The sequence below is a fragment of the Cynocephalus volans genome, chromosome 1 (genome assembly GCF_027409185.1).
Source record: "Cynocephalus volans isolate mCynVol1 chromosome 1, mCynVol1.pri, whole genome shotgun sequence".
NCBI classification, from domain to species: Eukaryota; Metazoa; Chordata; class Mammalia; order Dermoptera; family Cynocephalidae; genus Cynocephalus; species Cynocephalus volans.
The window spans coordinates 32362625-32390487 of record NC_084460.1 but is presented as its reverse complement, the minus strand read 5'-3'; the positions used below and the strand labels follow the sequence as shown (position 1 = coordinate 32390487).

General features: G+C 41.4%; 1 protein-coding gene across 1 annotated transcript in view; it reads left to right on the top strand.

Moving 5' to 3' along the window:
- Positions 1–23572, top strand: part of NDRG3 (NDRG family member 3) — a 70161-nt gene extending 46589 nt beyond the window's left edge. The window contains exons 9-16 of the mRNA XM_063079005.1: positions 101–157; positions 9444–9547; positions 10657–10722; positions 10847–10898; positions 15066–15113; positions 19443–19478; positions 19562–19613; positions 21955–23572. Coding sequence (XP_062935075.1) covers positions 101–157; positions 9444–9547; positions 10657–10722; positions 10847–10898; positions 15066–15113; positions 19443–19478; positions 19562–19613; positions 21955–22136 — 597 coding nt within the window. The 3' untranslated portion in view covers positions 22137–23572. The remainder of the gene's footprint in view (positions 1–100; positions 158–9443; positions 9548–10656; positions 10723–10846; positions 10899–15065; positions 15114–19442; positions 19479–19561; positions 19614–21954) is intronic.
- Positions 23573–27863: the final 4291 nt, after the last annotated feature.

Genomic DNA, 27863 nt, shown 5'->3' with positions numbered 1-27863 from the left:
GGATAACATATATACAATAAAGTACACTAATCTTAAGTGGGCAGCTTGGAAAATTTTTATGTATGCTTACTCTATTGACACAGATTTTTTATCTTTTTAGCTCTCAGGCTTGACAACCAATGTTGTGGACATTATTCTGGCTCATCATTTTGGGCAGGTAAGTGTCCATTCCAACCAGAAAAGTTGCATTTATTGGTTTGCATGTGAAGCCTCATTTTACCTCAGGAAAGAAGGGGTACCTTAGAATTTACCTGATCCTAGCAGATAACACTTCTAGTATAGTCTGAGATGCTTGTGGCCCTGCAAAAGCCAATATTATAGGAGAGTCATTAACTCAGTGCCACATGGCTCCTGACATTTGGAGAGATGAGAAGACAACGTCTCCCTCCACCTGTTCCCTGTAAGCAGCATGCCATCTGTTAATGTTTGACAACATCACGTGCCTTACCAAATATCTTTGGAGCTGTAAGGAAGTCTGGGAAAGGCTTCACAGGAATAGAAATTTCAGGAAAAAAAAGAAACCATGAGTTGTTAGTGCTAAAAGAACCGTAGAGATTATTTTCTTCAATCCCTACGTTTTACTGCTGAGGAAACCGAAGTCTACAGAGTAAGTGACAGTTATCATATGAATGATTATTGGGTAGAGGAGGGGACTCAACTGCTGGGGGGACCCCAGTCCTCTTTTCAAAGGGAAAGAAAGTGAGTTTGGTAACCTATGAAGAAGTGATGGAATGAATGAGCAATGAGGTTGGAGAGCTGTGAGTAGGGTGAGGAGAGGAGAGGAGAATAATATAAATACGGGTAATGGGCACTCGGTTGCAGTCTGTGTAGTTAATTTCATTTATTTATTTATTTTGGCAGCTGGCCAGTACAGGGATAGAGCCCTTGACCTTGGTGTTATCAGCACCATGCTCCAACCAACTGAGCTGACCAGCCAGTCTTGTTCATTTTAAATATTATCTGAAGGAAAATAGTAGGTGGGGAGAAAACTAGCATTTACCAAGTACTGATTATTTATGTGCTAGACACTTTTTTTTGGTGCAAGAATTGGAAGCTTTATTCAGATAACCAGCATCTGGGGGAGGACCAGGCTAAAATCATCCTGCCTTCTAATGCCTATTCTAGGGTCTGTAAAAGGGAAGAGGCAGGAAGGTGAGGTAAGGGTGTCCTGCAGGCAGATGGGGAGGCTGGTCACAGGATCAGCAGATGATGTGAGTCGGATGTCAGGGTCCCATGATGGACTGGGTTCTTTGGCCTCATGGAGTCTGCAGTTGGTGGACTGGTCAGCTTCCCACCCTTGATGTTATCTTGGGGTCAGAGTCTTTATATCCTAGGGAGAGAGTGTCAGAGGCTGGGAAGTCCAGAGTCCAGGGAACACATCTGGTAAGGGTCTTCTTTGGTGGTGGCTTTACAGTAAAGCAGGGGTCTCACATGGCAGAAAATGGAGGAGCATTTTCTGCCATGTGCTAGGCACTTTGACAAGTACTTTAGATGCACAAACTCAGTTATTTTTCACATGGTTCTGTTAGCCTGATTTTATGATAGGAAAACTGACAACCAGGGAGGTAATATAGTTTGCCACCATTATCCAGATTCTAGTAAACAGTGGAGCTGACATTGGAATCCAGTTCAGGCCAACTCCAAAGCCCATAGTCTTTCTTGTAGTTCATTATATTTTATCAGAGTTACAAATTCACATATTTTTAGAATAGAATTGTTCTGCAGGGCTTCTTACAAAGAATCTGCTTCTTAGAGGCACCACTTTAATTGTAGCTGATTCTTCTGGATTTTGTCTCCATATTGCTCTCTCTCTTTTTTTTTTTTTTTTTTTTTTTGTCTTTTTGTGACCGGTAAGGGGATCTCAACCCTTGGTGTGGTTTCGCCCGCACCGCGCTCAGCCAGTGAGCGCACCGGCCCCTCCTATATAGGATCCGAACCCGCGAACCCGCGGCGGGAGCGTCGCTTACGCTCCCAAGCGCTGCACTCTCCCGAGTGCGCCACGAGGCCGGCCCATATTGCTCTCTCTTTAATTGAGGTATAACTTGCATATGAGGGTACTTCAAAAAGTTCATGGAAAATTTTGTGTTATGTTTTAATTCTATTTTTCCACAAACTTTTTGAAGTACCCTCATGTAATATAGCACACAGATCATAATAAGTACATCTCAGTGACCTTTTACTTGTGTTCTTTCATGTAACCACTGCCCAAGTCAAGATATATAACATTTCCATCACCCCAAAAAGATTCCTTTGTGTCCTTTTCTACTCATTAATCCCCCACCTCAAACAAGGTATTCATTATTCTCTTACCTCTGTAGATTATTTTAGCTTGTCCTTGAATTTCATTTAAATGGAATCACGAAGCGTACACTCCTCTGGGTCTGGCTTCTTTTGCTTAATATATTGTTTTTGAGATTCATCCATGTCATTACATGTATCAAAAGTTCTTTTTTTTTTCTTATTGCTGTATAGCACCAGTTCATTGTATTAATACACCACAAATTACTTATTCTATGAATGAACATTTGGGCTGTTTCCAGTTTTTTTAACTATTAAAAATAAAGTTAAATGAACATTCTTATACATTTCCATTTGGATATATGCACTCAGTTCTCTTTGCCTCCATCTCTCTAAAAATGCATATATTTCCACTTGTTGATTTTTCAGTTGTAGGCATTATCTGTTGGCTTTCCATTATGGAAGATTATTTCTCTCTCTGTCTCTCTCTTTCTTTCTCTTTCTCACTCTCACTTTCACACACACTGCCCTCATCAACACACATTTTGTATTTCTCACTACACCATCCTCAAAATAATATAATTTGGGTTAGATCATATTCCAGCGTTTATGCTGTCATGTTTATGTAAGTGTTATTCAGAGCTGGGCCATGACCACTTTTCTTTTTCTGTATGAAATTTTGTGTTCTCTTGAGTTAATACTTGTCCTATTTTTGTTTTTGTTTTGTTTGTATTGGTTGCTTGCTGGTCTATGTATTGCCAATATTTCAGACTCTCTCCCCTGGTTATGTAAATCTCCTCTTTCAATATCTTCAAGTACATCAGGTATTCTGTCATTTTCACCTTATTGAAGAAGTCTCTCCCCCAGCATTCTCACCTGCTGTCATCTGGACTGGTTTGGTAACCAGTATAAATGAGCCAAAGATGGCCTCTGTGTATTGGCCCTTCACTGAAGGCTGAGATCCGTTAGCTCAAAAGTCCTCAGCAGCAAGATTAAATTTTTACACATCCAGTTATTTTAAAAATAGTCCAAACAAGTGTGTTTTAGCCATTCAGAGCCTGACTGCTTTGCATATCCTGCAAAGCTTCACCCCTCATCTGCTGGACATTGATGAGATAGAGCTTTGTAGTTATAAGACCCCAATCTTCTATGGCCCTTAAGAGTTTTCTGACCCAGAGACTCCCCACAGGCTACTGAGCTAGATCACCTAGACATGTAGGCCACCTCCCTGGTTCCCCTGTCCCTTGGAAGTTCCCTTGTACCCCCCCTTCTGGATGATCACCCCCTTGGTATAAGCCTCTGGATACTCATGCTGTGAATGACTTACTCTTTATATAACCCTGTCCAAGTACCACCCAGTAAAACTTGTGTGTTAGTGTCTCTCACGGTCAAGTCTTTTTCTTTTTTTTTTTTTTTTTTTTTTTTTTTAAAAAGATGACCGGTAAGGGGATCTTAACCCTTGACTTGGTGTTGTGAGCACCACGCTCAGCCAGTGAGCGAACCGGCCATCCGTATATGGGATCCGAACCCGGGGCCTTGGTGTTCTCAGCACCACACTCTCCCGAGTGAGCCACGGGCCGGCCCTCAAGTCTTTTTCTTTAACAAGCCCCAAACCCCTCAAACTCTCTCTGTTACCCTCTTCGCCTATTTGTTGCGCAGGTGTTATCAGTACCCTGCCCTTGACCACCATTATTAATCCATTCATTAGGTCATGTGCTCAGAATCTAATCACCTCTTCAAGACCACACCTTTCAATTACCGTAATAGGATTTCCCACCCTCAACAGTTACAGTGGGGGTCAAGGCTTCTTTCTAATACATAAAACTCAGGGGACACAGTTCAATCCATATCATGTCTGTTTAGTTCGCCCATTTTTAATTGGGTTATTTGGTTTTTTGCTCTTGAGTTGTTTGAGTTCCTTATATATTCTGGATATTAGCTCCTTGTCTGATGTGTAGTTTGCACACACTTTTTCCCATTCTGTAGGTTATATCTTTACTTTGTTGATAGTGTCTCCTGTTGTGCAGAAGCTTTTTAGTTTGATGTAGTCCCATTTGTATATTTTTGCTTTAGTTGGCTGAGTACTTTGTAGTCTCACTCAAAAAAGTGCTGCTGACTCCCATAGTCCTTTATTCTTTTAATATGGTGTATTAGATTAATTGATTTTTGTATGTTGAATCAACCTTGCATTCTTGGGATAAATCCCACTTACTCATGGGGTATAATCCCTTTTTTATGTTGTTGGGTTTGGTTTGTTGGTATTTTGTTGAAGATTTTTATATCTATATTCACAAGGAATAATTGGTCTGTAGGTTTTTTTCTGACGACTTTGTGTGATTTTGGTAATTAAGGTAATACTTGGCCTCTTAGAATGAGTTGAGAAGTGTTCTCCTATTTTTTGTAAGAGTGTGGGAAGGATTGCTGTTATTTCATTTTTAAACGTTTGCTAAAATTCACCAGTGAAGCCATCTGGGCCAAAGATTTTCTTTATGGAAAGTTTTTATATTATTAATTTAATCTCTTTACTTGTTGGAAGTCTATTCAGATTCTTTATTTCTTCTTAAGACAGTTTTGGTAGTTTGTGTCTTTCTAGGAATTTGTCCATTTCATCTAGGTTATCTAATTTGTTGGCATACAATTGTTCATAATATTTCCTTATAATTCTTTTTCTTTTTGTAAGGTTAATAGTCCAGGATTTGATCCCTGTAACGGTCAGCTGCCAAAAAAAAAAAAAGTTTAATAGTAATGTCTCCTCTTTTATTCCTATTTTTAGTAATTTGAGGGTTGCCTCTGTTTTTCTTAGTGAGTCTAACTAATTTTTGGTTTCATTGATTCTCTCTATTTTTCTATATTTTATTTATTTCCTCTCTTTATTCCCTTTTTCTGCTTGCTTTGGGCTTAGTTTGCTTTTTTTTCTAGTTTCTTAAGGTAGAAGGCTAGCTTATGGATTTGAGATCTTCTTAATATAGGCATTTATAGCTATAAATTTCTCTAAAAGCTGTTTTAGGTGCATCGCATAAATTTTATTCAGCGCAAAGTATTTTTGTTCAGCTCAAAGTATTCTCTAATTTTCTTATGATTTCTTCTTTCACCCATTGGTTATTTAGGAGTATGTTGTTTAATTTCTCAAATTTCTTTTTTTTTTTTTTTTTTTTAAAGATGACTGGTAAGGGGATCTGAACCCTTGACTTGGTGTTGTCAGCACCACACTCTCCCGAGTGAGCCTCGGGCCGGCCCTCAAATTTCTTTTTGTTGTTGATTTCTAATTTTATTCCATTGTGGTCAGAGGATATACTTGATGTTTTAGTCCTTTTTAAATTTATTGAGACTTGTTATGTCCTAAACTATGGTCTATCCTAGAGAATGTTCCATTTACACATGAGAAGACTGTATATTCATTCTGCTCTTGTTAGGTGGAGCGTTCTATAGATGTCTGTAGGTCTGACAGTTTATGTTGGTCAAGTCTTCTAGTTCCTTATCCATCTTCTGCCTAGTTGCTCTGTTCATGATTGAAAGTAGGGTATTAAAGTCACCAACTATTATTGTTGAATTTTCTATTTCTCTCTTCAATACTATTTGGTTTTGCATCGTGTATGTTAAGTGTCATGTCTTCCTGATGTCATGTCTTTCTCAAACAGAACTTTTTTTTTTAATTAAAAAGATGACCGGTAAGGAGATCTTAACCCTTGGCTTGGTGTTGTCAGCACCACGCTCAGCCAGTGAGCTAACCGGCCATCCCTATATAGGATCCGAACCCGTGGCCTTGGTGTTATCAGCACCACACTCTCCCAAGTGAGCCACAGGCCGGCCCACAAACAGAACTTTCAACAAATCCTCCTTTGCTAGTCCCATCTTTTACCCTCTGTTTGCAGGAGAACTGGTGCCAACATATTCTTGGTACATGTTCACTGACCTTTTTACTGTCCCCACTGCCAGCCTAGCAGTCCTATCAGGTCTGCTGAGTAAGAGATCACAATCTTCCTTCTGTCTTCCCACTTCCAAAATGTTATTGCTGTTGTCACTTTTCCTTCCGTTATTGTCCTTGTGGGCTTATGACTTATAAAAATAATAGCACAAACATTGTTTTATAAGGTTTGTGGAAGGAAAAAAGCTAAATGCATATGATTTAATCCAGCCTCTTTCATTGGAAGTCTCAAAGAGCACAATCTTCCCACTGTATAATTCTGGGTAGAGTGGGTGTTCTCCTGAAGACATAGGATGCTTGGTTTTGACTGTAGGCCTTAAAAACCATTTTAGAAAGTACAAAATTCCATGCTAAGTACTCTGGAAGAGACAAAGGAATTAAGATATGACCTTTGTTCTCTAGGAGCTCACTCTGTGGGGAGAAATACTATTATAGCACAGGATAAAAAGGGGTAAGCAAGAACTACCACCTTTCATTGAACACCCACAAATTTCAGGCAGATATTTTATATACATTAATCAATTCAATCTAATAATCCCATAATGGAGATCGTATTATTCCCAGTATATACAGGTGAAGAATAAATTGACTTACACAGGGTCAGTAGCTAATAACATATCAAGGGAAGATATTTGAAGCCAGATATGCCTGACAATGAAGCTTTTCTTTCCATCGTGCCAGGCTATTTTAGGAGAGGCACTGTGAGGGTCCTAGAGGAATTAAAAAGCAGGAGAGGTGTACTTCTAACTTGGGGATCAGAGGAGACTTCAAGATAGAGGTGGTATCGATCCCAGCTGGGCCCTGAAGGATGAATAAAAATTTAACATATTAGGTTTGGGGCTGGAGGGGGTTGATCATTCCAGGAAGGGGAAATAGTTTGCTCAGAAGCAAAAAGGAAATAACTATAAGGCATATTCAGGGAGTAGTAGTAATTTGGGGGGTCGGGGTTTGGTGTAAGATACCTGCAGGAGGCTGATTAGCCCAAGCAGTTATTTCTGAGGCCTTCTAACAATGACTGATGTGAAGAATGAGTCTTTGATGAGGCTTTGGGGTGTTTGTATTTGAATATTTTAGAAACACTATTTCAAATAGGCCACTGAAGGGAAAGCTAAGGCCATTATTTTAATGATTTCTAATACGTAAGAATATCCTCATTATCTTTCTATGTATCTGTCTATAATATGTGTTTAATTAAAAATGTGAGGTCATAGGCAACGGCTTGTCACAAGGTAGAAGAATTCATTTAGAATTTAAGCAAGTGGCTGGCCAGTTGGCTTAGTTGGTAAGAGTAGTGTTATAACACCGAGGTCAAAGGGTTCAGATCCCTGTACCAGCCAGCCACCAAAAAAGTAAAATAAAATAAAATTTAAGCAAGCAAATGCTTGTATTTTTATTGCTTTGAAATAGAAATAAATATGGTTTTTAAACATGAATAATGCTCATCTTCACTAATAAGAGAAAAACACAGTGATATCCCCCCTTTTTTAAATCTATCAACTTAGCAAATCTATCAAATTAGCAAAAATCAAAAACAGTGATTATTTGTCTAACAAGGGTGTGGGGAAACAGGTAATTTAAACAAATGAGACAGCTCCATGTGTCCTGATAAGGAATGATCTCTACCATACTTAAGTCAAAAGCAAGTATAGAACATTATGTCTAGAAGACTACAATTTATGTTTTAAATAAAGGTGGTAGGGATGATCAAGCTGCTGCTAGAAGCCCCTGGGCCCGTCTGCCAGAACGAGGGGTGTGCCATGGACCTTGACCATGCCCCCTCCCCCTTCCTCATCCTCCCACGCTATCTTCCTCCCCTTTCCTCTCCCCCCTCCCCCCAACTGCTCTGCAACATCATCTTAGAATACAAAAATAATAATAATAATAAATATTTTTAAAAGGTGGCAGGGGTGGGGAAGGGGGTGTGATTTATATAAAACAGCTTTGCCGAAGACGTTCCATTAGCATTTAGGCCCAGTGTTGCCCTTTATACACCAATATCTGTTTTTCCCTTTCTTTTATCTCAAACTTTGCTGCTCAGGTTCCTCTCCAGACCTTCAAGGGAAGCTGGCTAGATCATTTCATCTCTACTTACTATTATTTGTACTGTTGTTTGTCATTTGTTATTTACTTTGCTTATTATAGTATCTTTAGAATGAAATTGGAGCCAGACTAAGCTTCCTCGGAGTGATTCTAGTGTCTTTTGTTTCAAGTAGACTATATTCCTGGCTCACTTTATCCATACGATAGTGAAAACGCAAACAAATTTTTTCTTTATCTCTTATTTCTCTACAAGGCTTGGTGGTAAACTTTACTGCCCAGGATTAACTGACTTTCTAACTATCTCTGATACATTTCATTCCTCCAGTGCAAAAATTTTCCCTCTGCTTTAAATTGCTTACTGGTGTGTGTGTGTTACTACACATGTTTACATATGTGCTTACGTACACAAGAACCTGGCAACTAGTTCTGATGGTTTCTGAGAAGGCCGACCACAGAGCTACCATTGGACCGTGGGTGGTGAGGAGGGAGACTGACTTTTTGCTATGTAGACCATTTTGTTTCTCTTGTATTTTATACCTTTAATAGTATTGGTAATAAAGTTAAGATAAATGATAAATTAACTAAATCAAAAAATGTCATAAATGGGATATAATATACAAGGATACTTCAAAAAGTCCATGGAAAGATTGTATTATCTTTCAATTCTATTTTTCCGTGAACTTTGCAGTACCCTCATATAATTCTGTATATTATTAAATGATAGGATATAAATAGGTAATACACTGATAATATCAGTGAAGATGTAGATAAGATAATTATAAAGATTTAGGGCTATTAAGAGAAATGTTACCTTCCATTTACTTTACATTTTACAGTTCATATAACTTTTCTTATCTTTAAAATCTTTAAAACAGCCCTGTCAGGTAGGTAGCTTGTTATTATCTTCGTTTTACAGACAATCTCTCTTTTTATGAAAAATGGCACAACATTAAAAAACACACAAATAAGGAAACTAGGGTTCAGAATACTTTGGTAATCCGTGTTCCACAGCTAGTACTTGAATCCATAATAGGTTCTGTGGTGCCCTCATCTGACACAGAACATGGCACTGAAATAAAAAAAGATTTCAGCCATTCAGCCTACCAGTATATCAGTAACACCCAGGCTCTGCCCCACTTCCCATCATAGACAGTGAGGTTTGGCTTTTATTGCAAACCAAACAAGATGGACTTGTTCTGAAGCTCAAAAGTTTACCTGTATCTTCTTTCAATTATTCTAGGAAGAGTTACAGGCCAACCTGGACCTGATTCAAACCTACAGACTGCATATTGCCCAGGATATCAACCAAGAAAATCTGCAGCTCTTCCTGGGTTCCTATAATGGGTATAGTTGTTTCCTATTCCTTCACTTAAATGCAGACTAGGTCTAAATAGATAATTGACATTTAAGGGAGAGGGGAAGGGGAAGTAAACTACTACTACTATTCTGTGTAATGGGATTGCTTTTGTGCTATTTCACCACAGCAGAAGCAGAAAGGCTTTAAGACAGATATGAAAACAGTTTTCAGGAAGAGTGAGTGAACTGAAAACCCTTTGGGGCATATTCAAATACCAGTTGTAGTTTAAAAATGTTTTGAGACAAAAGGTACTTGTGTACACACACAAAAACACACATGTGATTTGAGATAGCACAGGAAAATGCATATGGGAAAGACAGAGAAGTCTTGGGCCTTGATTTAGTTTCTTTTTGCTGGTATCTTGTCATCAGGCAAAGTAATACATGGACACTAGTAAATTCTGTTTTGTGTATTCCAAAACTTACTGTCCTATCTCTGCAGTCACTGAGACACAGAGAGAGAAGGAGGGAGCTGATTCTTATCTGGAGACCAGGTTCTGCAAGATAAAAATGTTAGCTCCTTCTAGCTTTCTGGGAACATGAAAAAAGACTGAGGAAATGGGTCAGCTGTAATTTACCCAAAGTTACACAGCCAGGAAGAAAGAAAGCCAGGTTTTGGAACCTGGTCTCTCGAGCTCTTTCCTCTATATAAAGACTCCCTATTTTTAGTTGAAATCAGAAAGATTAAGACCTATGCTAAGCTCTAAACTCAGTTACAAGGAAAACATCCTCCCCACTCCCCAAAATATGTCATTTCCTTCTTTTAAGGAATTTACTTCTGTGAACTAGTTGGAAAATTTAACACTCAGGACTCGAGGATTTTCAGTAGCGTTGCTGTTGAGTTTTGAGGTTGTCTCCTTTGGCATCACTGAGTCTCTCAGGATTGAGCCAGGAGCCTCAGTCCTACTCTGTACTACTCAGGATGTCACTGAAAAGGGTACTCGAGAAAAAAGGGCAGGGGGCCCCTTCCCTCCCCAGGTGTGAAGGAAAGAGAGTTTTCACATTCCTTGATACATCTGGGTTTTGATGACCAGGAAGTAACCTAAGTTGCTGTGATTTTACCTGAGGAGGACATTGCTTCTGCTTTGTTTTTCTAGACGCAGAGACCTAGAGATTGAAAGACCCATACTGGGCCAAAGTGATAGCAGATTAAAAACATTAAAGTAAGTCCCTCAGTTTCCCCCACTGAATTGCTAAATATCTTTGCCCTTCATAGACTAACTCAGTGTTCAGTGGAGTATGTGTGCTTATTTGCTGAGTGACGCCTCTTATTTTGCCTGTACCTAGGTGTTCTACTTTACTGGTGGTAGGGGACAATTCACCTGCAGTTGAGGCTGTGGTAAGTATGTCCTGATGTTGTGAAGATGAGATTAAAATGTAATGAAATGTATATAGCACACTGCTGACACACTAGAAACAGTTGCTAAATACTAGGTTTTTTTAAGTAATTTTTTTTTTTTTTTGGCATCTGCCTGGTATGGGGATTCAGACCCTTGACCGTGGTGTTATAACACTGTGCTCTAACCAGCTGAGCCCCTTTGTTATTTCTGACTGCACATTCCTTAACAGTGACTAGGTTTCATCAGATAGGATCAGCCCCGCCCTTGATTGCTTTGTGTGGTGCAGTTCACTACTTTGTGGCAAATAGTACAACTAAACACCATTTACTTATTGTCAGATTTCTGTCAGCCTCATCCTTCAATCTGGGATAGGTTACCACCATCAATCCAGCAGACTGGAAGGCTACTAGGAGCCTGTATGCTTTTCTCTACCTTCTTCTCAAGCACATAGCATGTTGATAAAAATAGTATATGCTCATTGTTGGAAATATGAAAAAATTAAAAAATAGGACAGGGGGAAATCCTGATCCCATTACCCAAAGGCAAATTATTATCTTTTTCTTAGACCTGATTATATTAAATATACAAGACTTTGGGACCTGATTACTTAACACCATCAATAGTATTATTCCATATTATAAAGTCAATATGGCTATAAATGTGCCATTTATTTAACTTTATTTTCCTGTTGATTATTTCTGATTTTGCACCATTAATAATGTTACTGTTGTACATCCTTATAAAATTTTTGACTGAATCTTTGGTTATTTCCTTGGGAAGTATTTCCAAAAGTGAAATTGTGTCAAAAATCATAAACCTTTATGAGGTTTTTAATACATTTCTCCAGATTCCTTTCCAGAAAGGATATACCAGTGTATTGCCACCAACAATACACAAGAGTGCCTGTTTTACCGCACCCTGTCCAGCATTGGATTTTTTTTATTAGTAGTTAATTTGGTAGGTTAAAAATGGTATCTCACTGTTTTAATTTGCACTTGTTTGATTACAAATGAAGTTAACCGTTTTTCCTGTGTCTGTTATGTCTTGCCCACAGCATATACAAGGGTACTTCAAAACATTCATGGAAAGATTTATATTACTTTTAATTCTATTTTTCCATTAACTGAAGTACCCACACCTAACTTAACTAGGGTATTTGTGTGAAATTACTTGGTTTTCTCTGGCAGCCTTCACTTCTGCTCTATCTAGAGCAAAACATTAAAGAGTGAGGCTTCTTAGAAAGGGAGTCTAATAATCAGAGGTGTAGTCATAGGCGGAAACATTTGTGGGGCAAGGGTAATGTTTGTAGGGTGAAGTAGATGTAAAGATAGGATATATTTACATCTCTCTTAATCGCCCTGTAAAACATTCTGCATCAGGTGTAAAATACATGGCCTGGCTTGCACACAGAAGCTAATAACCTTCAACCCCTGCCCCCCTCCAAAAAAAAAAAATTCTCCAAAGGTCATAGTGATGATTCCAATTCATCAAGAAGTTTTATGAAGTGTAGTCTTTTCTGGCTAAAAAGGCAGAGATACATGCTATAAAAATATTTATCAAAAACACTTTTTAATAATTGTGCATATTTAAAACAGGAAAGTAGGATTGTTTTTAGAAAATACCCTTAATCAGAACTCTCTAATAATGCCGAGTTAAATATTTCCATGAATCTTGGGTGCAAAATTATTTGCCTTTTTAAAATTGCTTGGACTTGGGCCAGCCCATGACTCACTCGGGAGAGTGTGGTGCTGATAACACCAAGGCCAAGGGTTTGGATCCCTATATAGGGATGGCCGGTTAGCTCACTTGGGAGAGCGTGGTGCTGACAACACCAAGTCAGGGGTTAAGATCCCCTTACCGGTCATCTTTTTAAAAAAAAAATTGCTTGGACCTGAGCAACATTTGCAATTATTTTTCAAGAGTATGTAATTTGTCCATGTAAATAAGATCTCTTCCTCTTTCTGATTTCCACACTCTCAGTGTTTATAGAGAAGGACTTCAGGAGCCCCATCTGTAACTCTTCTATACACAGTCAAACCCAGCTCCTCTGCCAGAGCATTTTATCCCCAAGGTGGTAGGGAGTAGAGGGATATCCACACATGGAAGAGCAAGAAACTCCACAAGTTCTAGTCCCTGTTGCTGTTCTTGCCCACTTATTCATTCAGCATCATTTTTTGTGCACCTCTTGTTTGCTCATTGCTCTGGTGAATATAAAAATAAATAAGGTGAAGTCTCTACATTCGGGGAGCTGGGGAGAGAGTAGACTTATCAAAAACCAGTGCTTGTGGTTGACCTACCAGATCCTGAGACTTCTTTTAATGTTATAGAAATTACAAAGTAGAGAGCCAAAGAAAGCCTGATTTATTGTATTAAATCCAAACTAGGGAGTTCATTCTTTCAGATAATATTTATAGCATATCTACTATGTATTTAGTAATATGCTTGGCAGTAAGGGATCCAGTTTTTAATTCTGCCTTTTAGAGTTAATGCACCTTCTGTAGTAAGCTGGTACATTTGTTTATCACTGCCTGCGTTGTCCTTTGTACAGAGCAAATCAAAACTCTGATTTGGTGATCCTGGCTTTTAGATCATCCCCTGATTTTAGAAGAGTTTTGTATACCTGCCCATCAGCAATCCCCAGAGCAAAAACAGTTCAGCTGGATTTGTGGTTCTCACCTAGGTAATTTTAATAACTCCCTAACTGGCTTGCTACCTCTGCAGTCTGTCATATAGGCCACTGCTCCGCTGAAACAACTCACATCCTGTCACCTCAGAACCCTCTGTGGCTGCTTGCCCCCCACAGTTAGCGGCAGCCACCCCAGCCTCTCCTCTCAGCGCAACCTCACATTACACCTGCCTGGGTAACCCACACATGCCCTGCGCCTCCCTTCACACCCTCGGGTCTTTGCTCACGCTTGCCCAGACTCTCAGCCTTCAGACGCCCTCCCCTTCTCTTTATCTCTGTGTAGAAATCCTAGTCGTCCTTCTCTGTTCTCTCAGCTCAGTTGTGAATTTTTTTAAGTGATTTCATTTTGCTTTGTATTGGATGTTTTCACTCTGCTGGTTTCCAAACTCTTAGCACAGGTTTTATATGTGTGTTCTTGGCAAATGTGTAAAAACAGAGATCCAGTTTATCAAATTAGCCATAAAACATTGCTGAAGCCAGAGATTATCTCCCCAGAACATCGTCTTTGAGGCCCCTGCCTTCGTAGATACAAGGGTACAAGATATCAAACACGTAAATGCACTGTTGTAATTCTTAATTATAACTGCTGTGAGAGAAAAATCATAGGGGAGTTCCAACTTTAGACTGGGTAGCCAAAGACGTTGGGGCAGAAAAGAGTGAGGTATAAGGAATGACCCAGGGCCTGGTAGAGGGGAGTGAGAAGCAATGTGGGGGAGTTGCACAGGGTTCAGTCATTAGGGCCAGTTGTGCTGGGAAGAGATCCCTCAGATCCCCGCAGATCCCCATAGGAGAGGACCAAGTCCAGTTCCCTTTTTAAAAAAGTAAGGTAACTTGCCTCTATACTATGTAGCCAGGAGGAATAATTAGATTTAGCTTGTAGTTCTTTAAATACTCTACTTGCAATAGATTTAAAAAATGAAATTAGCCAGGGCCGGCCCGTGGCTCACTCGGGAGAGTGCGGTGCTGATAACACCAAGGCCCCAGGTTCGGATCCCATATACGGATGGCTGGTTCGCTCACTGGCTGAGCGTGGTGCTGACAACACCAAATCAAGGGTTAAGATCCCCTTACCGGTCATCTTTAAAAAAAAAAAAAAAAAATATGAAATTAGCCAGATGGTTTGTTCTGCTCAAAAATATCAGATATAGGGGCCGAGCCCATGGCGCACTTGGTAGAGTGCGGCGCTGGGAGCGCTGCGACGCTCCTGCCGTGGGTTCGGATCCTATATAGGACTGGCCGGTGCACTCACTGGCTGAGTGCCGGTCACGAAAAGGACAAAAAAAATATATATATATATATATATATATATCAGATATAAAGTACATCATATTTATCTCCCACTATGTATTTTAGTAATTTCTTTGGCTGGTTCACCCATCTCCAAACTGAACTGTTGATCTTGCAAGATTATTCTCATGCCAAGCTATTTTATATTTTTCTAGCAATTCATAAAATTATTTTCTCCTTTTTTTTTTTTTAGGTTGAATGCAATTCTCGTCTGAATCCTATAAATACAACTTTACTGAAGGTAATGTGTCTTCTTCTGCCAACCATTTGTGCGTAAATTACACATTCTTTAAATTACTGTGTTTTCTGGAATAGTCGCCCAGAGAGAAGCAAAGCTTCTGTATTATTTTCTCTTTTAAAAAAAAAAAAAAAGTTTTTTCCTGAATATACTCTCATTGTAGAAAGTATAGAAAAGCACAAAAAATAAAATAAATAAAATTTACTCATGATACTACCACCCAAAGGTAACCTCTGGTAAAGTATTGGTATCTTTTTCCCATACTTGGTTTTTTTTTTTTTTTTTTGACAGCTGGCCAGTACAGGGATCAAACCCTGGACCTTGGTGTTATCAGCACCATGCTCTAACAATCTGAGCTAACTGGCCAGCCTTTCCTATACATCTATTTGTTTGTTTGTTTGTTTGTTTTTCCTATACATTTTTACATCATTATGATCAGAGGGTATTTGCAGCCCTGTATCTGCTTTCTTCAACTTTATGTCCTAAGCATTTCCTTATGTCATTGAAAACTTCATATGCATTATTTAGTGTTGTGAGAATTAAGGTAATGGATGGAATTTCTTTACATGCTAAATCCTGCTGATTGGTAAGGAAGCTTTCAGATAACACTAATGATGAGGTTAGATGCATTTTCTTTCTCTTAGGGCAAATAGAGAGCAACTCTTTTACTGAATTAGAGTTAGTGTCAAGCTTCTCCCCCTTTCAAGTGTACCCCCAGCCAGAGTTTCAACCTAGCATTGTCTCAACCTAGCTTTTCTTAGAGCCTCTACTGAAATGTTTAGGTAGCTGACCTCCTAGTTTGAATTGAAACTACTATAGATTTAGATGCTGATCTTAGGTTGCTTACTGCTAAGTTTGCAGTCTGAAAGACCTCTTCCTTCTTCCTTTCTCTTTGAAGTGTGCTTGAAAGAGAAGTGCTGTCACCAGAAGCAGGCCATAGTTCCTAGAAATATAACATGAGATTAATGCTCTGAGGTGACCAAGCTCAGATGTTCTGGACTGCAGGTGACTGATTGATGGGCTAGTCTAAAATATAAATTAAAAGAAAAAAAGTTTGTGGTTTCAAATTAGTTTTTCACTGCAGGCTTGAATCAATATTCAAAAGCACAAAACTGAACTCTGTTATAGCCATAGATGTGGCTATTTTGGGGCAAAAATGTCCATCCACAACAGCATGGAATAGAATGGATTACTTGGACAACAGATTGAACTGATCTCAAACTATTTGATGGGTATCAGTCTTGGAAATAGTTTCTCTCAGTAATCTCTCTGTACATGGGAACTGTTTTATGTTTCTAATCAGGTTTTAGCTCCTGTATTTGAAAATACAGCCTGTACCAGTTTAGTCTGTTTTGTATTTGTCAGGCTAAATGTTTGTTTCTAATCTTATGCTTAGAATTTTCAGGGGGTTGTTCCTTGTTAACCTCAAACCCCCATGCCTTCTGTGGCATTCCCCTCTCCTAAATAACAGGCACCCCTCAATGAACATTTTTTTGTTTTGGGGGTGATTGGCCAATACAGGGATCTGCACCCTTGACCTTAGTGTTAACAGCACCATGCTCTAACCAACTGAACTAACTGGCCAGCCCAAGAAAGTTTTAATACCAGTGAATTGAAAGCTTAGGGTTCATGTCCCTTTTTAAAAAATGCCAGTCACCTTAGAGTGACTAACAGCTGGAAGGAAGAGGTGGGCTCATGTTTGGCCATCATACCCTAGAAACAATGTTCTCTGCAGACTAGCAGAACGTGGCTAGCCCCGTGGCACACTCGGGAGAGTGCAGCGCTGGGAGCGCAGCTCTGGGAGCGCAGCGCCGCTCCCGCCGCGGGTTTGGATCCTATATAGGAATGGCTGGTGCGCTCACTGGCTGAGCGCGGTGCGGGCGACACCCCACCAAGGGTTGTGATCCCCTTACCGGTCACGAAAAAGACCAAAAAAAAAAAAAAAAATGTTTAGGGCCAGCCCGTGGCTGACTCGGGAGAGTGTGGTGCTGACAACACCAAGTCAAGGGTTAAGATCCCCTTACCGGTCATCTTTAAAAAAAAAAAAAAAAAGACTAGCAGAACGTACATCACCTGGGAGCTTGTTAGAAATGCACGTCCTTGAAACCCGCCCCAGACCTATTGAATAAATGGATAAATAAAAATTACCCATATGGGGCCGACCCCGTGGCGCACTCGGGAGAGTGCAGCGCTAGGAGCGCAGCAGCGCTCCTGTCGCGGGTTCGGATCCTACATAAGGATGGCCGGTGCACTCGCGGTGCGGCCAGCCACAAAAAGACAAAAAAAAAAAAAAAAAATTACCCATATGGGTAGGAACCTAAGAATCTAGTTTTAACAAGGCCTCAGGTAATTCTGATGCACACTAACAGAACTGTACCCTACAGATCCTTGAACAGATGAGAATGATCAGCTGTAAAGGTTTATGAAGTGAGAAGCAGCCTCACCAAATACAGCTATGAGAGGAAAGTGTATTCAACATTATACAATGTAATTGTTTCTCGTGGCCCTTTACCAATTCCTCCCTTACCCACCTCTAGTAACCTCAGTTCTGTGCTCTCCTTTTGAAAGTTCAACATATTATTGTGATTGTTGTATCTTTCCTTTCTTTTCTTTTTTAACTGATTTATTTTTTAGCTCCCACTTATGAGTGAGGACAATGCGTATTTATATGTGCCCGGTTTATTTCACTTAACATGATTTTCTCTAAGTTCATCCATGTTATTGCAAATAGCAGTATTTCATTCTTTCTTATGACAAAGTAGTGTTTCATTGTGTACATATACCACATTTTCCTTGTCTAGTTGTCTGACAATGGACATTTAGGTTGGTTCCAACTCTTGGCTATTGTGAATAGGGATGCAGTAAACATGGGGGTGCAGGTATCCCTTCGACATGGTGATTTCCATTCCTTTGGCTATATACCCAGCAGCGAAATTGCTAGATCATATGGCAGATTCTATCTGTAGTTGTATGAGGGACCTCCATATTGCTTTCCATAACGGCTGCACCAATTTACAGTCCCACCAACAGTGTAGGAGGGTTGCCTTTTCTCTCCATCCTTGCAAGCATTTGTTATTCTCTGTCTTTTTGATAATAGCCAGTCTAACTGGGGTGAGATAATATCTCCTTGTGGCTTTGATTTGCGTTTCCCTGATGCTGAATGATGTTGAACGTTTTTTCATGTGTTTGTTGGCCATTTGTATATCTAACTTTGAGAAATGCCTGTTCAGCTCCTCTGCCCATTTTTTAACCAGGTTATTTGGTTTTTTACTTTTAGTTGTTTGAGTTCCTTGTATATTCTGCATATTAACCCTTTGTTGGGTGCATAGTTTGTAGATATTTTCTCCTACTCTGTAGGTTGTCTTTTTGCTCTGTTGATTGTTTCTTTTGCTGTGCAGAAGCTTTTTAGTTTGATGTAATCCCATTTGTTTATTTTTCCTTTTGTTGTCTGTGCTTTGGGGATCATATTCATAAAGTCTTTGTCCAGTCCACTTCCCGAAGTGTTTCCCTCATGTTTTCTTTTAGGAGTTTTATAGTTTCAGATCTTATATTAAAGTCTTTAATCCGTTTTGAGTTGATTTTGGTATATGGCAAGAGGTATGGGTCTAGTTTCATTTTCTACATACGAATGTTCAGTTTTCCCAGCACCATTTATTGAAGAGGCACATTTGTATAATGTTGAATATATTAATTACCCTGATTTGAGCATCACATATTGCACACAGGTAGTGATATTCAACTCTGTACCCCAGAGATTTGTACAATCAACTATGTTACAATTTTTTAAATATGTGTATATACACACACACATATATATGTTGTTTTTTTTTTTTTAAAAAAAAAAAAGGAAAGTGACTGACCAAGTGAGCTGGCTGAATTCAGCATCAGCTCCTGATTGGAGAACTCCCCTTAGTGATGGAGTAAAGATGATGTAGAGTTAAAGGAGACTTAGAGAGCATGATACCCTGAGAATTTAGGGTCATACTGTTTGAGGACTCTGAAAGTAACATTCTCCAGGTAGAAGCAGAACCATGGTTGAAAGTAGTGGTTACCTTCACTATCACCCTGACAAAATTTTCACCATAGGCCTGAAAGCCAGGCTATGCATCTAATTAATAAATAAATATTGAGTAATTCTTTCAGATTTGTATCCAAGGTTATTGCTGGAATCTAAGTCTTTGTATAGAGTGTATTGAGGAAATACAAACTTGGATGCAGTTAAACATTAAAGAATCTAAAATTCAATTCTGTCCTGTTTGAAAGAACTTGGATGTTCAGAGCATTTCCCTTAAGTATAAGTCCTGGCTGACTTACATATTTTTCCTCTTCTAGATGGCAGACTGTGGAGGACTGCCCCAAGTAGTTCAGGTAAGGAGATTTTTTAAAGCACACTTTTGATGCTGTCTCTCTGTCTATGCAGAGATTAATGCCTTCTTTTTTTGTCTCCCCAGCCTGGGAAGCTCACCGAGGCCTTCAAGTACTTTTTGCAGGGAATGGGCTACAGTGAGTAGTACACAACTTTCTGTCTAGGAAAGATTTGTGGATGATGGGGTCAGTTTGATGTCTGGGAGCCCACAATTCTCAGGGCATAACCTCTGTGCTAGCCAGCCTTACTTAAAGAAGAAAACAAAACGTTTATGGAGCATTCATTTGTGCATACTTATGATGAGCTAACATTTATTAAGCACTCACCTTGTGTCAGGCACAATGTATTCTTAACCTAAGAGGTAAGTTCTGTTATTAGTCCCATTTTATAGAAGAGGAAACTGAGGTTGAATGAGGCTAATCACATTTCCCAGGGTAACAATTAAGCTGCAGAGCCATGATTCAAACTCTGGCAGTCTGACTCCAGAGCCCACATTTTTAACCACTGAAAGTTGTCCTAGCTGTGAATCTGAAATTATGATTTGCATTTGAACTCATCTGGTTAATCTGGCCTAAAGAAATAACATGGAGCCTCCAGAAGAAAAGGGTAGTGTCCTCAGTTAATCTGTTTCACTAGAGGAGATGAATTTACATAGTACTTTAAGAGCAAGTCCAAGGATGTGTCCCTATCATATGCTGCTGTCCTGGTCTCTTGTATTGTGAGACCCCTGAGCTTTCTCATTTGTCACAGAACATTCACACTTGCTCCTTTCATGGAGTTTTAAGAAGAAAAACCCTTTCACCCAGGTACAGAGCTCTTTACCCAGTAGGGTGATTTTTCTCCTGTCTTTGATGTCAGTGTGGATAATGGCCATCGGTGAGCCACCCAGTCAGCTGCTCTGGGCAGCTGGGCCCTGGGTGCAGTACTGTACCTGCCAGGCAGACCATGTATGTCTTGTGTAGAGTGGCTGTGTTGTCCCCGTCTGTGAGCCACTACCAACTGAGCCCACACCCATGGCCCCTCTGGCCCACTGGGAGGAGCAGAAGTCCCTCTCCTAGCCCATGCTTGCTCTTAGGAAATAGCTGATCTTCCAGCCCATTTCTGATCCAAAGCAGGGTGGTTGTTTATAGTGGAGGAGAAAACAGTTGCCTTTGTCTAGCCTTCTGTAGAGATAAGTAACATTCTAGATGCTATTGAAGCATCACTCAGCCTCACCTCCTCTCTGGGACCTTAAAATAAAGTTTCATCCCTGGCTTAGAGTATTCTGTCAGTGTCTGCTAGGCAGCCGAGGTTGCCAGTTGGCACTCTAGGGTCACTAACCTGCCTTTTCCTGTGTCCATCCTGCTTCCAGTCCCGTATGTGCAGCTCAGTCACCTGGGCAGCGAGTCAGGTACCTTCCTCTGTGCTGGCTCTGCCCCTGCCTCCCAGCCATGTTCTCCCTGCACTGGCTGTCTACAGCATGTCCGCGGTTTTCCTGTGCAGTGAGAGCCTGATAGAACATGGCTCATTGTGCCCCAAGAAGTGTAACCTACAGGTCCACCCCTGGTCCCCCAGGAGGAAGAAAGGATTAGGTTGTAGTAGCCAGGCATCCTCTTCATCCTAAATCCAGAGTCACAGCAGCAGCTGAAACTTGATAGGCAGGGCCTCTCTTCCACCACCACCTACTGATTCCTGAGTTAAACCCTAGACACAGGAATTAAAGGGCAGCCTTGACCCTCAATAGGAGTGTCAGAGCCTGTGTCCAGTGAACTCTGCAGGTGATGGCATCTTTTGAACCCCGCACTGAAATGATAGTTTAGGGAGTGGCTAGTGTCTCAGGAGGATAGGCAGGGAGGTTATGCCCTGTCCTGGCCAAGCTGAAAGGACCTTAGGGTCATAGCAGTGGTAGAACAGGAGTCTGATTTAAACTCCTATCCCAGAGCTCTTCCCTCCCGGGCAACCTGAACCTCATCCCTGTATAGAGGTCAGCAGACCTGCCCTCCTCTACACCCACTCCTTCCTGTGTGTCTCCTCCCCGGGTAGCAAGGATAGCTTGTGGACACAGGTGGTAGTCTCGTTGTATCGGGCTTGCACTGTTTGTGAAACACCTTCATACTTGTGTGCTGCGTCTTTCTTTTCTTTTGGTTTAGTCTTGCATGCACTGCAGGTTTTGGTTACCTATTTTGGTTCCCAAAGCCTCCTTCCTAATCACTGTATGAATGGCCTGGGCATAGTTAAGAGGCTATCCTCTGGACTTAGGGTTTTCCCTTGTTCTGCTGTGGACTAGAATCAGCTGAGATTCAACCAGATCAATAAAGCAGCCTTGCATATAGCCACTCACCTTGAGCAAAAAGTGCAAAATGGGGACGGCTATATCTTGTGCTGGGTGTCATCTTAAATGGGTTGGGAAAGCTAAACATAAAGCGCTTGGTGAAACTTCTACATTAGCTGAACTGAACCAGGACTCCATCTTCTAGTCTTCTTGGTTCTTTGTTACAGTACCATCTGCCAGCATGACCCGGCTTGCCCGATCACGAACCCACTCAACCTCAAGTAGCATCGGCTCTGGAGAAAGTCCCTTCAGCCGGTCTGTCACCAGCAATCAGTCGGATGGAACTCAAGAGTCCTGTGAGTCCCCTGATGTCCTGGAAAGACACCAGACCATGGAAGTGTCCTGCTAAGCAGATGCTCCTTCCCTGGACCATGCAAATCCATCCTTCCTCAAATGACCACTCCATAATATAACATTTCATCCAGTAAACTGGCCTCCACTATCTTTAACTCATGCATGGCCACTGAACCTCTCTCTAGTAGCCTGGATTTATCATTCTCTCTGCCCACCCACCTCCTTTTTTGTATGTACCAAGAACCACTTCCATGCCATTACTGTAACATTCCAACACCTTTAGCTGGTCAGATCTCCATATCTTCTCTTGCCAGCTTTTTCTTGTGCTCCCCCAACTATGTATCTGATAAGATTCTTTGATCCCACTTCCATGTGTTTGCAAGCACGTGTGTCTGTGTTTGTGTGTATATAGTTCCGTGATTTTAGACATGCTTTCTTGTAGTGCTTCTGCAAAAAAACAAAAAAGGGACTTTTTGCATTCTCCGTGGTGTTTTTAAGGGAAATGTGCAGAACAGATTTATAGGTTGGGTAGGCCCCTGCATTCTCTTCTGGTTCCAAATTGGTCAATAAGATTTGCAAAGTGATTTCAGGAGAGAGCAGCTCTGAGGAATGTGGAAGATCATAATTACTCTTTGGAGCATTGATTGATTGTGACCAATGATAGAAGGGTGTCTGTTACATAGAGAGGCAAGCAGGGTGGCCAGCCACCTCCTTCTGTCCAAATGAATTGAATATACTAGTCTATAAATAAAAGGGAGGGATATCTTCTGCTAGAAGCCCATGAACAATGAGGTTCTGATACAACAGGGAGTTTTTTCCAAGGAGTGCATGTGGCTTAATTACTGGACTGTCTTAGTACAGGAAGGTAGAAAACAAAATGCCAGGCCTTCACTCTGCAAGAGCAAAACTGCTATTGCTGTAGTGTCTGATACCACTTACCAGACATCCACATATTCGCAAGAAGTGCCTCCCAGGTCTGAGATGGAGAGTGTTTCTCTATCCATTAATCCCCCCCAAAAAAGGGAGAGTATAACCTAAAAATCATGTAGATGGTGAGGAAATAGGTAGGGAGAGAGAAACAGCCATTAATACAATATTATGTTTAATAAGTATAGCTTTGATTTCAGCAGACTTAATGGAAGCTAAATTAAATTGATAAGGAACCCATTTCTCAGAAAGATTCTTAATCCTATGAACTCCCTTTTGTGGGTGGGAAGGGGCCGATCTGTAAGGGTAGCTCTGTCCAGGTAAAATTGTTTTCAGCCTCCTGTCTACTGTTATGTGAGGGTGTCGCAGCCAGCCAGAGAGTATTGCTGGACAAGGGTGAAAGAACCATGGAGACCAACTGCCACACATCAAGAGCCCAGCTCTCCAGAGCATCAAGATGTAAGCTCAGGGTTACACAGTTCCCAATCATGGGAAGGGGCTTTTCAGACACATTGTTTGCTTTCTGCTGAGATAAGGAATGTGTTACTGTGCCAGAGTACAACTTTTTACAGATTATTAAATAAAGCTGTATATGTCTCATTGTTACTGGATTGCTCAAGTTTGTTTCTCTCAAGTCACTCACTGGAGCTCAGGGAGGGTCCAAGTTACTATATGTTAGTCCTGTGCTGGGCATTTTCACTTAAGTGATCACTTATCCCACCCAGTGACACTGTCCACTTATGGGGAAGAATTGAAGCCTCAGGACAATTTGCCCAAGGTCATACAGCCAATAAGCCCATCCAGGATTGATTCCCAGCTCCATCTAACACGTCTTTATTACCTTCAAACCAAAAATCGTGAGAAGCCCAGCAGTGCTATTTGTGATGAAGGAGAGAGGTGTTCCACATCTCAGCTCCATCATCTGTGGGATTGCTGGGTCCCATCTATTATGTAATAATCTGCTACCACTTGTCTGGGTTCCTTTAAGAGATCAGGCTGTATTTCTCCAGAAATGGTTATAGTTGTACCCATCAAGAATAATTTTGGGCTGGCCAGTTAGTTCAGTTGCTTAGACGGGTGCTTATAATACCAAGGTCCAGGGTTCAATTCCTATAGTGGCCAGCCATTAAAAAAAAAAAAAAAAGAAAGAAATGAGGAGGAGGAGTTAGCGAAAAATTGGTAAAGGGCCACAAAAAAATGATTACATTGTATAATGTTGAATGTACTAATTATCCTGATTTGAGCATCACATATTGCACACAGGTGTTGATATTCAACGCTGCACCCCACAGATAGGTACTATCAATTATTTTAATAAAAAATACATATTTAAAAAATTTTTTTAATAAAAATACTTTCCATAAGTACTGTATCCGTGGGAGGTACTCATAAAATAACATGAACCCTGCCCCCTCTGGTAGAAGAGATGAAGCAAATTCATGTGAACAGATACAGATCACCAACTGAGTGCCTGGCGGGACAGGCCAGTGCTCTACAGAGTGCTGAAGCTGGTTGGTCTGATGGCTACAGTTGCCCTTAAAGCCACATTGCTCCAGCCTTCTTGGTCACACTCAGCATGGATGGTTGCCTGCTTTTCCACCTCAGCCATATGCCTGGAGTCAGGCCCCAACTGACTGTACCTGATGGATCTTTACCTCATTCATTCTTCTCATTTACATTTCCTTTCTTCCCACTCAGTACCCCCCCAAAATTGAATGCTGCTTTGTGAGAGGCAGGGAGGTAGCCCAGTAGACCCAACATGAGATGATTATATAAAGCTTGTCCATGGATCTCATCTTCCCTAGTTCTCATGGCAGTCCTGCAAAGTGGGCGGCATCTGTTATATAGACAAGGAACAGCTCAAGAAAGTTAAGTGATTTGACTAAGGTCACCTAGCTGGAAAAGTTTTCAGTTCTTCCCAAATCGATGCATTTTCCCATTTTATTCAGACTTTTCTTGATCACCTGCCATAGGCCAGACTCTTAGCACTTTCCTATAAATTTCCTTCTATTGACCCAGTGAGATACATGCTATTCCCATTTTATGGATGTGAAAACAGGCCCAGAGTTAACCAGCTTACAAATGGTCACAAAAACTAAGAAGTGGCTGCATGGGAAACAGTTTTCTCTACTACACTCAACACTTCTGTGACCAAGTGTGTGGGTTTTTTTTCCCATACCAACCAATTCCAACACTCTGAACACCAGCTGGGTATCCATTCAGTTCAATTATGGCAGTAACTCCCTGGAGTTAGTGCAGACCCCACAGGTTAAGGGCTCAGTCCCGCAAGACTGCCCACTTCTTCAGACACCAGTTGCAAGTAGCGGATCCCCAGGTAACCAACACTTCTGTCCAACTTGGCAACAAATCAGGACCATGACCTCTTTCTCGGGTTTGATCATTTACTATGATGGGTCACAGAACTCAGGGAAACACATTTACTGGTTTTATAAGATATGGTAAAGGATTCAGATGAACAGACAGATAAAGGGATACATAGGACAAGGTCTGGAAGGGTCTCAAGTGTAGGTACTTCTGTCCCCCTGGAGTTGGGGTGTGCCACCATCCTGGCACATGGATATGTTTGCTGTGAAGTAAAGCAAATCATAACTAAAGCCAAAATGTTTCATTGTTTAGTTATTTTAGTTATGCTAAGTTTCCATTTACATTGTCAGAGCTAGGGCTCAGGCCCTTCAAACCCATTGTACAGACTGGGTCTCCAGATCCCTTACACGCAGGTCCATGCTAGGTAATTGGGAAAGATTCTGGGAGCTGTTGGCAGACGACATAAGCTCAGTCCTCAGCTGTAGCAGCAGCTTACAGGTCCAGCAGCTTACAGGCCTGGCGATGGCAGTGGCTTTATGGAGGGTCCCAGGGGCACTAGCAGCAGCTTCCAAGAGCAGTAGCAGTCTCTGCATGCCCCCACCCCTGGGGACATCCCAGGAGTGGGAGGTGGCGCTGTGGATCAGAGCCACTCATTCTTTATACTTAAGTCCATAACCCAGCACACCTGGGTGCACATGTGCAGTTACATTAAGTAGTAACAAGGAACACCTGAGGATATTTACAGTAAATGCTCGGCAAGATTCTGAACATCTGAGGGGCCCTGACCATCTTCCTATATTTTCCCAATATTTGCCAACCTGGAAACTCGAATCTCCAACACCTGTCCCATCCCCTGGAAGATGAGGGGTGGGGCTGAAAGTCCAAGCTTCTAATCAGCTTGGACCTTCTGGTTACCACCTCCCATCCGGGAGCCCACCAAGTGTTACCTCATTAGAACAAAAGATACTCCTTTCACCCAGGAAATTCCAAGGAATTTAGGAGCTCTGTGTCAGGAACCAGAGTCAGAGACCAAGTATTGGAACAAAAGATGCTCCTAGCATCCCTATCAGGAAATTACAAGGGTTTAGGAACCCTGGCCAGGAGCCAGGAGGGAAGCCCAAATGCGTATTTCTTCTACCACAGTGGCAGATCTAGGGTTTTAAATTCTTTCTAATTCTTAGATGCCTCCCTAAGCGGAAAAACATAGAGGTATGGTGGGATTCTTTTAAGAGACCAAAGACGCTCACTCCCCACTTCCTAGCTTATCCATGGAGATCACCTTGAGGCTAGTCTTGGAAGTCTGCCTGTGCCATGAGAAGGCGAGCATCAGGTTTGTGTGGAGGCAGCAGTGGGAGCATGGATGTAAAGCTATGGCTAATGTCGGAATCCTGCCAATGTAGCCAATAGTAAAGCTGCACAACAACCCCAGTTGTCGACTAAGGCAAATCATAACTAAAGCCAAAATGTTTCATTATTTTAGTTATACCAAGTTTCCATTTATATTGTCAGAGCTAGGGGCTCAGACCCTTCAAATCCATTGTACAGACTTGGGCCCCAGACCCCTCACACGCAGGTCCATGCTAGGTACTTGGGAAAGATCCTGGGAGCTGTTGGCAGATGACAGGAGCTCAGTCCTCAGCAGCAGCAGCTTACAGGTCTGGTAGCTTACAGGTCCAGCGGTGGCCTCGTGGAGGGTCCCGGGGGCACTAGCAGCAGCAGCCTCCAGCAGTAGTGGCCTCCCCATGCCCCCCCCCCACCTGGGGAACATCCCGGGGGTGGGGGTCACCATGGTTCAGAGCCACTCATCCTTAAGTCCATAACCCAGGACACCAGGCTGCACATACGCAATTACATTAGCGAGGAACACCTGGGTGCTTGTGCCTATTTACATCAAATGCTCAGCAAGATTCTGAACATCTGAGGGGCCCTGGCCATTTTCTTTCGCTTTCACAACAATGGACCCATGCTCAATTCCCTCCCTGCCACAGACCACATCCCTGAATGGCTGTCACCCATTCTAACATCCTGATTAGAACTCATTTGCAGAGGATGTCCCACCACTCTGGCTCCTTCAGCTCTCTACGCCAAATGCCCACAGTTAAATATCAAACCAGCCTTCCCTAGGAGCAAAGGAGAGATTGAGGGAGCAGCAGGATCACAGAACCTGAGAAGGAATGTGGTCTTGCTGGCAAGGCACCAAAAAAGACTGCAGAGTCCAAGCTGGAGTCAGGAGCCGTCCAATGCAATGGGCCATTTGTGTTAAAGAGCGTCTGTTTCCAAGAATACCAGGCTCCCTAAAGGGGAGGTGGCTAGTGGGTGTGGTTAAATTTTAATGAAGTGGGATAAAGTTAACCACATTGATCAAAGACAATTCTGTCAGAATCAGATTCTTTATCCTAGACCAGTGATTCTCTGGCTTGAGCATGCATCAGAATCACCTGATTCAACAGATCTGAGACAGGGCCTGAGAATTCACATGTCTCACAAACTCCCAGGTGATGCTGAGGCTGCTGGTCTGGGGACTCACTTT